The sequence below is a fragment of the Zalophus californianus genome, chromosome 6 (genome assembly GCF_009762305.2).
Source record: "Zalophus californianus isolate mZalCal1 chromosome 6, mZalCal1.pri.v2, whole genome shotgun sequence".
Classification (NCBI taxonomy): domain Eukaryota; kingdom Metazoa; phylum Chordata; class Mammalia; order Carnivora; family Otariidae; genus Zalophus; species Zalophus californianus.
Genome location: NC_045600.1, coordinates 56,633,151 through 56,643,170, shown reverse-complemented (window position 1 = coordinate 56,643,170; position 10,020 = coordinate 56,633,151). Strand labels below are relative to the sequence as shown.

General features: G+C 37.2%; 1 protein-coding gene across 1 annotated transcript; it reads right to left on the bottom strand.

Moving 5' to 3' along the window:
- Positions 1-7,134: 7,134 nt before the first annotated feature.
- Positions 7,135-7,590, bottom strand: LOC113909663 (60S ribosomal protein L31). Its single transcript, XM_035728112.1, has one exon. It carries the CDS (start codon positions 7,557-7,559, stop codon positions 7,182-7,184), a length of 378 nt encoding a protein of 125 aa, XP_035584005.1. The 5' UTR covers positions 7,560-7,590; the 3' UTR covers positions 7,135-7,181.
- Positions 7,591-10,020: the final 2,430 nt, after the last annotated feature.

Genomic DNA, 10,020 nt, shown 5'->3' with positions numbered 1-10,020 from the left:
AAAGCCCTAAAGTAATTCCCCAAGTGACTACTATGATAAAAGGACAATGGTAGGTATTTGGAGTGGAGTTAGAAGAGGGAGACAATTCAGACTAAAATCCTACTTCCAAAGTGCTTACAGTCAAAAGTAAGTAATATATTGGAAGAGATGTCCCTGAGAATTTCAGCCTGAAACCTACATATATACCTCGACTTATTATATGAAACCCAAATATTTGAGGCTGACTTCCAACAATATCCATACATGTCTAAAATACTCATTTTTTGTTTGTCTTTGCTGGATATGAGACTGTAGTGGTGCTGACATGGTGTGATAATTCATATACAGTTGACCCTTGAACAACATGGATTTTAACTGTGTGGATCCATTTCTATGTGGATTCTTTAGATAAATACAGTCCAGTACTGTAAAGGTATTTTCCTTATGTTTTTTTTAAATTTTATTTTATTATGTTATGTTAATCACCATGTTACATCATTAGCTTTTGATGTAGTGTTCCATGATTCATTGTTTGCGTATAACATCCAGTACTCCATGAAATACGTGCCCTCTTTAATACCCATCACCAGGCTAACCCATCCCCCCACCCCCCTCTGCTCTAGAACCCTCAGTTTGTTTCTCAGAGTCCATAGTCTCTCATCGTTTCCCCCCCTTCATTTTTCCCTTCCTACCGTCTTCTTTTTTTTTTTTTTTTAACATATAATGTATTATTTGTTTCAGAGGTACAGGTCTGTGATTCATCAGTCTTACACAACTCACAGCAATCACCATAGCACATACCCTCCCCAGTGTTTATCACCCAGCCACCCCATCCCTCCCAACCCCTACCACTCCAGCATCCCTCAGTTTGTTTCCTGAGATTAAGAATTCCTCATATCAGTGAGATCAAATGATACATGTCTTTCTCTGATTGACTTATTACGCTTAGCATAATACCCTCTAGTTCCGTCCACATTGTTGCAAATGGCAAGATTTCACTGGTGTTTTTTTGATGGCTGCATAATATTCCATTGTGTGTGTGTGTGTGTGTGTGTGTGTATGTGTGTGTGTGTGTATACACACACCACATCTTCTTTATCCATTCATCTGTTGATGGACATCTTGGCTCTTTCCATAGTTTGGCTATTGTGAACATTGCTGCTATACACTGGGGTGCACATACCCCTTTGGATCACTACATTTGTATCTTTGGGGTAAATACCCAGTAGTGCAGTTGCTGGGTTGTACAGTAGCTCTATTTTCAAGTTTTTGAGGAACCTCCATACTGTTTTCCAGAATGACTGCACCAGCTTGCGTTCCCACCAACAGTGTAGGACGGTTCCCCGTTCTCCGCATCCTCGCCAACATTTGTCATTTCCTGTCTTGTTAATTTTAGCCATTCTGACTGGTGTCAGGTGGTATCTCATTGGGGTTTTGATTTGGATTTCCCTGATGCTGAGTGATGTTGAACACTTTTCCATGTGTCTGTTGGCCATTTGGATGTCTTCTTTGGAAAAATGTCTGTTCATGTCTTCTGCCCATTTCTTGACTGGATTATTTGTCTTTGGGTGTTTAGTTTGACAAGTTCTTTATAGATTTATATAGGATACTAGCCCTTTATCTGATACGTCATTTGCAAATATCTTCTCCCATTCTGTCGGTTGTCTTTTGGTTTTGTTGACTGTTTCCTTTGCTGTGCAAAAGCTTTTTATCTTGATGAAGTCCCAATAGTTCATTTTGCCCTTGCTTCCCTTGCCTTTGGCAATGTTTCTAGGAAGAAGTTGCTGTGGCTGAGGTCAAAGAGGTTGCTGCCTGTGTTCTCCTCTAGGATTTTGATGGACTCCTGTCTCACATTTAGGTCTTTCAAGCATTTTGAGTCTATTTTTGTGTGTGGTGTAAGGAAACAGTCCAGTTTCATTCTTCTGCATCTGGCTGTCCAATTTTCCCAACACCATTTGTTGAAGAGACTGTCTTTTATCCATTGGACAGTCTTTCCTGCTTTGTTGAAGTTCAGTTGACCATAGAGTTGAGGGTCCCTTTCTGGGCTCTGTATTCTGTTCCACTGATCTACGTGTCTGTTTTTGTGCCAGTACCATACTGTCTTGATGATTACAGCTTTGTAATAGAGCTTGAAGTCTGAAATTGTGATGTCACCAGCTTTGCTTTTCTTTTTCAACATTCCTCTGGCTATTTGGGGTCTTTTCTGGTTCCATATAAATTTTAGGGTTATTTGTTCCATTTCTTTGAAAAAAGTTGATGGTACTTTGATAAGGATGGCATTGAATGTATAGATTGCTCTAGGTAGCATTGACATCTTCACAATATTTGTTCTTCCAATCCATGAGCATGGAACGTTTTTCCATTTCTTTGTGTCTTCCTCAATTTCTTTCATGAGTATTTTATAGTTTTCTGAGTACAGATTCTTTGCCTCTTTGGTTAGATTTATTCCTAGGTATCTAGTGGTTTTCTTAACATTTTCTTTTTTCCACCTTACTTAAATGTAAGAATACAGGATATAATATATATAACGTACAAAATATGTGTTACTCTGTTGTTTATGTTATTGATAAGGTTTCTAGTCAACAGTGGGCTCTGAGTAAGTTTTAGGGGGGTCAAAAGTTATACATGAATTTTTGGATTTCTGACTGTGCAGGAATCAGTGTCCCAACCCCCACATTGTTCAAGGGTCAACTCTATTATGATATTAATGGACTGAAAAGATTTGTTCAGAGCTCCTTCTAGTTTTAACACATATCTAGTTTAGGTGTGTGTAATGTTTTACATATGTAGCTTAATTACATATTTGTATATGTATATAAAAGTCTGTGAAATGATTTCAAACTGGAATTATGAGGCTTATAATAATGGAAGGAAAATGTATTCTGTCACACACACACACACACACACACATATATATATATAGTCACTCTCTTTGATTAATAATTTTAAGAATAAGCATAGATGTTTATAGTCACAAATTATGCATTGTTTAATTTTATTAAATTCATCTACCCTCCTGAATTCCCCTTGCTCAGTAGATAAGGAGTGAATGAAAATGTAGTTTTCTGGTATTTATACTGACATGCCCTGTAGGAACATTGGAAGTGTTTAAAGGAGAACATGAACATAAAAGAGCATATAAAATGGTGATGAAACAAGATGAAAAATGAAATATTTACAGATAAATTTCTTATATGTCTTTGAATAATTTTGTTGGCTCAATTCCAGTTCAACCTTTTGATTCATGTGGTTACATGTTTTGTATTTGATAGAGGTCAAGTTGGAGCTCATCAGTATAATTGCTTAGCTTATATCTTTATTCATTTTCTGCCTTTGAAACTGTTATTTCCTTAGAATTTCCTTATTAAGACCACAGAAACTACATTCAAAACAGCCAAAGACATCTTCCTGATTCTCCCACTAAATCTAAATACTTAATCTCCTCATTAAAGAAACAAAATAGCACTCCCTTGTGGTAGTAAGAACATAAACTGCTTATTGGGAACGGAAGGTGCCTTCTGCAATGAGACTTAAATATAAGATCTGATATAAGCTTGTCCAATTCCAGTCCCTCTGACCTAACTGAAGCCTCCATCCCCACTCATCAAGATGAATTTCTTAATCTGTAAATCTCTATTTGCACTGTATTTCTTATCTTCATGCTATTGACATAGTTACTTTGATAAAATGTATTTAATCATACGAAGATTATTATGTATCTTCAAAGAAAGCCCAAGCTCTCTTGTATGGCATATCAATTTGTACATTCTTTGTTTCTACCCTAGTTTTCCTCTCCAATCCTCCCTCTGTCCTCCCAGGAACTCGACCAACACTCCAGTCAACCCTGAACCACCTGAATGTGTTTGAGTTTTCTTCTCAAGCCCCAGCATCTGCTTATGTATCTTCTTTCCTTCTCATGTATACTTCTTTAAACTGACTTTAATTCAATTAAAATATGAAAACAAAGTAAAAAACTTTGCAAGAATTAGCTATTTTAAACTGATTTGAAGTGCTAAAATGGAGGAGTCTGCAGTCCTGTTGATCATGTCATTCCACAAGTCTGCCTAATTCTCAGTGCAGTTTTTTATGAGTACAACATACATTTTCAAACTATTCTATTTTATTTTGTTTTGATATATGTGGTAAAAAGTAATTCTAACTGATACCAAAGTGCTGGAAGGTAGTGATATGTAAACTGAGGGTTCTGTTAGGTAAGGCTTTTGAAAGATATGGATGATGTCTAAATTTACTCATGAAAAATAAGTAAGATTTTTTTTAAACAAGAGAAAAGGCAGGCAGAGAAGGGTCACAGTCTCTGATAGTTATTAAAGACATGCATTGAATAAAGATTTTGTAAGATGTCTAAAGCTCTCCAGAGATGAAAAACAAAATAAGATCAGAAATAAAATAAAATTCAATTGTAATTGTTCTTTTCTCCATCACACATAAGGAAATGCTGTATATAGGGACAAAACAGGAGGAAAGCATCCACTTCCCTGAACATCTCCTTTCTCAAGGTTGCCTGAGACTTCTAGTAGATTTTTGAAGAAATAACAACTTCTGAAAGACTTTTGACTTTGATTTTAATAAGTATATCAAGGATTTTATTTGGTATTTTATTGAAGAATTTTTTTTATCTCTTGGGTTCTAATCATACTATCCTTAGACTTCTAGCATGAATAAGAAAAGTGAAGAAAACTTACAACTCTTTTTCCAGCAATTAGACCAACATCATGTGTATAGGGAAAAAAATCAAATAAATAAAAATAAAAGTACAGAGTAACATTTGAATAGAATTGATGCATTCAGTTGTTCTTTGTGCTGTGTCTCTTGGGAGTGTGAGCAAGACAGATGGTAGATGTTTTATATTTATATGAATATACATAAATTTATTATATATTCATATAAATATATTTTTATATTCATAACATTTATATTCCGTATTGCAGCAAAAAATTGTGTAAATGGTCTGCGTGTCTCAAAGTAGTTTCAGAATGATGCTTAGGATGTGGCAAAACCCTGATATGTGAGCCTGCATAGTTTTGGAAAGAGAAAAAAGCTGGATAGTTAGAAATCCCAATAGAAACAGATGAATTAAAAATGTAGCTTGGTACCAGATTTTAAAAGAGCTCAAATATCATTGTCAGATATTTGGTCAGGTGATGGCAAGTCTTTATAAATATGGACAGAGGCTTGGCATAAACACACTGATTCTAGGTTTTAGAAAAATAGCTAATAAGTGAAATTTAAACAAAAACTTGTGTCGTAATTATTTTCTTAAATAATAACTCTAGCACAGTCATTATCCTTTATTTTTATATCATGATAAGGAAAATAGAAAAATGTCACTATCTTCTTTTGTTTTAACAGATGATTTTATAAGCATTTATACAAATTAGGGAGACAGAAATATCAACTACAAAATTATTACTGTGGTAACTGTTGAATTTCAGGTTAGATCCAAACTAGACCCTTATGTTTATTTTTAAAATTTTTTTTTATTTTTTAATAAATTTTTATTGTTATGTTAATCACCATACATTACATCATTATTTTTGATGTAGTGTTCCATGATCCATTGTTTGTGCATAACACCCAGTGCTCCACGCAGAATGTGCCCTCTTTAATATCCATCACCAGGCTAACCCATCCCCCCCCCCAGAACCCTCAGTTTGTTTTTCAGAGTCCATCGTCTCTAATGGTTTGTCTCCCCTCCGACTTACTCCCCTTCATTCTTGCCCTCCTGCTATCTTTTTTCTTTTTTTTTTCTTAACATATACTGCATTATTTGCTTCAGAAGTACAGATCCGTGATTCATCAGTCTTGTACAATTCACAGCGCTCACCATACCACATACCCTCCCCAATGTCTATCACCAGCCACCCAATCCCTCCCAGCCCCCACCACTCCAGCAACCCTCAGTTTGTTTCCTGAGATTAAGAATTCCTCATATCAGTGAGGTCATATGATACATGTCTTTCTCTGATTGACTTATTTCAGTCAGCCTAACACCCTCCAGTTCCATCCATGTCGTTGCAAATGGCAAGATCTCATTCCTTTTGATGGCTGCATAATATTCCATTGTGTATATATACCACCTCTTCTTTATCCATTCATCTGTTGATGGTCATCTTGGCTCTTTCCACAGTTTGGCTATTGTGGACATTGCTGCTATAAATATTGGGGTGCACGTACCCCTTCGGATTCCTATAATTGTATCTTTGTGGTAAATACCCAGTAGTGCAATGGCTGGATCATATCATAGCTCTATTTTCAACTGTTTGAGGAACGTCCATACCGTTTTCCAGAGTGGTTGGACCAATTTCAATTCCCACCAACAGTGTAGGAGGGTTCCCCTTTCTCTGCATCCCCGCCAACATCTGTCGTTTCCTGACTTGTTAATTTTAGCCATTCTGATGGGTATGAGGTGGTATCTCATTGAGGTTTTGATTTGGATTTCCCTGATGCCAAGCGATGTTGAGCACTTTTTCATGGGTCTGTTGGCCATTTGGATGTCTTCTTTGGAAAAATGCCTGTTCATGTCTTCTGCCCATTTCTTGATTGGATTATTTTTTCTTTGGGTGTTGAGTTTGATAAGTTCTTTATAGATTTCTGGATACTAGCCCTTTATCTGATATGTCATTTGCAAATATTTTCTCCCATTCTGTCAGTTGTCTTTTGGTTTTGTGGACTGTTTCTTTTGCTGTGCAAAAGCTTTTGATCTTGATGAAATCCCAATAGTTCATTTTTGCCCTGGCTTCCCTTGCCTTTGGTGATGTTTCTAGGAAGAAGTTGCTGGGCTGAGGTCGAAGAGGTTGCTGCCTGTGTTCTCCTTTAAGATTTTGATGGACTCCTGTCTCACATTTAGGTCTTTCAACCATTTGGAGTCTATTTTTGTGTGTGGTGTAAGGAAATGGTCCAGTTTCATTCTTCTGCATGTGGCTGTACAATTTTCCCAACACCATTTGTTGAAGAGACTGTCTTTTTTCCATTGGACATTCTTGCCTGCTTTGTCAAAGATATGTTGACCATAGAGTTGAGGGTCCATTTCTGGGCTCTCGATTCTGTTCCATTGAGCTATGTGTCTGTTTTTGTGCCAGTAGCATACTGTCTTGATGATGACAGCTTTGTAATAGAGCTGGAAGTCCAGAATTGTTTTTTTTTTTTTTTGCAGTTTTATACCTTTATTTGACAATCAGCGATTAGTTCTCATCCACATTAACTGTCTGTAGATTTTTGAAAGTGGTGACAGGTACATAGGTAACCAGTGTGTAGAGCTTGTTTGGTGAATCTTCATCCTCGTTACGTTTTCTGGACAACCGTACGCGGATACGGTATGGAACATTCCTTATTCCTTTGGCCCAGACAGCTTTGTTGAGCCTGGTGTCAATGCGCACATCTGGAGTTCCCATCTCCTTCATGGCAAATTTCCGGATCTCTTTGAGTGCCCGAGGGGCACGCTTCTTAAAACCCACTCCATGGATGCGCTTGTGAATGTTGATGGTGTATTCTCTGGTCACTACTTCGTTGATGGCAGAACGGCCCTTCTTCTTCTCGCCACCCTTCTTCGCAGGAGCCATTCTGCCGGGCCCTGGTTGGAAAGGAAGAGCGTGCGGTATTCTGGAAGTCCAGAATTGTGATGCCGCCAACTTTGCTTTTCTTTTTCAATATTCTTCTGGCTCTTCGGGATCTCTTCTGGTTCTATACAAATTTTAGGATTATTTGTTCCATTTCTTTGAAAAAGGTGGATGGTATTTTGATGGGGATTGCATGGAATGTGTAGATTGCTGTAGGTAGCACTGACATCTTCACAATGTTTGTTCTTCCAATCCATGAGCATGGAACGATTTTCCTTTTCTTTGTGTCTTCTTCAGTTTCTTTCATGAGTATTTTATAATTTTCTGAGTACAGATCCTTTGCCTCTTTGGTTAAATTTATTCCTAGGTATCTTATGGTTTTTGGTGCAATTGTAAATGGGATCGACTCCTTGATTTATCTCTCTTCTGTCTTGTTGTTGGTGTATAGGAATGCCACTGATTTCTATGCATTGATTTTATATCCTGCCACTTTACTGAGTTCCTAATTGAGTTCTAACAGTTTTGGGGTGGAGTCTTTTGGGTTTTCCACATAAAGTGTCATATCATCTGCAAAGAGTGAGAGTTTGACTTCCTCTTTGCCAATTTGCATGCCTTTGATTTCTTTTTGTTGTCTGATTGCTGTGGCTAGGACTTCTAATACTATGTTGAATAGCAGTGGTGAGAGTGGACATCCCTGCTGCGTTCCTGACCTTAGGGGAAAAGCTCTCAGCTTTTCTCCATTGAGAATGATATTCGCTGTAGGTTTTTCACAGATGGTTTTTATGATATTGAGGTAGGTACCCTCTATCCCTATACTCTGAAGAGTTTTGATCAAGAAACGATGCTGTACTTTGTCAAATGCTTTCTCTGCATCTATTGAGAGGACCATATGATTCTTGTTCTTTCTTTTGTTAATGTATTGTATCACGTTGATTGATTTGCGGATGTTGAACCAGTCTTGCAGCCCAGGGATAAATCCCACTTGGTCATGGTGAATAATCCTTTTAATGTACTGTTGGATCCTATTGGCTAGTATTTTGGTGAGAATTTTTGCATCCATGTTCATCAAGGATATTGGTCTGTAATTCTCCTTTTGGATGGGGTCTTTGTCTGGTTTGGGGATCAAAGTAATGGTGCCCTCATAAAATGAGTTCGGAATTTTTCCTTCCATTTCTATTTTTTGGAACAGTTTCAGGAGAATAGGTATTAATTCTTCTTTAAATGTCTGATAGAATTCCCCTGGGAAGCCATCTGGCCCTGGGCTTTTGTTTCTTGGGAGATTTTTGATGACTGCTTCAATTTCCTTAGTGGTTATAGGTCTGTTCAGGTTTTCTATTTCTTCCTGGTTCAGTTTTGGTAGTTGATACATCTCTAGGAATGCACCCATTTCTTCCAGGTTATCTAATTTGCTGGCATAGAGTTGCTCATAATATGTTCTTATAGTTTGGATTTCTTTGGTGTTGGTTGTGATCTCTCCTCTTTCATTCATGATTTTGTTGATTTGGGTCATTTCTCTTTTCTTTTTGATCAGTCTGGCCAGGGGTTTATCAATCTTGTTAATTCTTTCAAAGAACCAGCTCCTAGTTTTGTTGATCTGTTCTACTGTTCTTTTGGTTTCTATTTCATTGATTTCTGCTCTGATCTTTATTATTTCTCTTCTCCTGCTGGGTTTAGGCTTTATTTGCTGTTCTTTCTCCAGCTCCTTTAGGTGTAGGGTTAGGTTGTGTATTTGAGACCTTTCTTGTTTCTTGTGAATGCTTGTATTGCTATATAATTTCCTCTCAGGAGTGCCTTTGCTGTGTCCCAAAGATTTTGAACAGGTGTGTTTTCATTTTCATTGGTTTCCATGAATTTTTTTAATTCTTCTTTAATTTCCTGGTTGACCCATTCATTCTTTAGTAGGATGGTCTTTAGCCTCCATGTATTTGAGTTCTTTCCGACTTTCCTCTGGTGATTGAGTTCTAGTTTCAAAGCATTGTGGTCTGAAAATATGCAGGGAATGATCCCAATCTTTTGGTACTGGTTGAGACCTGATTTGTGACCTAGGTTGTGATCAATTCTGGAGAATGTTCCATGGGCACTAGAGAAGAATGTGTATTCCGTTGCTTTGGAATGGAATGTTCTGAATATGTCACTAAAGTCCATTTGGTCCAGTGTTTCATTTAAAGTCTTTATTTCCTTGTTGATCTTTTGCTGAGATGATCTGTCCATTTCTGTGAGGGGGATGTTAAAGTCCCCCACTATTATTGTATTGTTGTCAATGTGTTTCTTTGCTTTTGTTATTAATTGTTTTATATAATTGGCTGCTCCCATGTTAGGGGCATCGATATTTACACCTGGTAGATCTTCTTGTTGGATAGACCCTTTAAGTAGGATATAGTGTCCTTCTTCATCTCTTATTACAGTCTTTGTTTTAAAATCTAATTTGTCTGACAGAAGGATTGCCACCCCAGCTTTCTTTTGG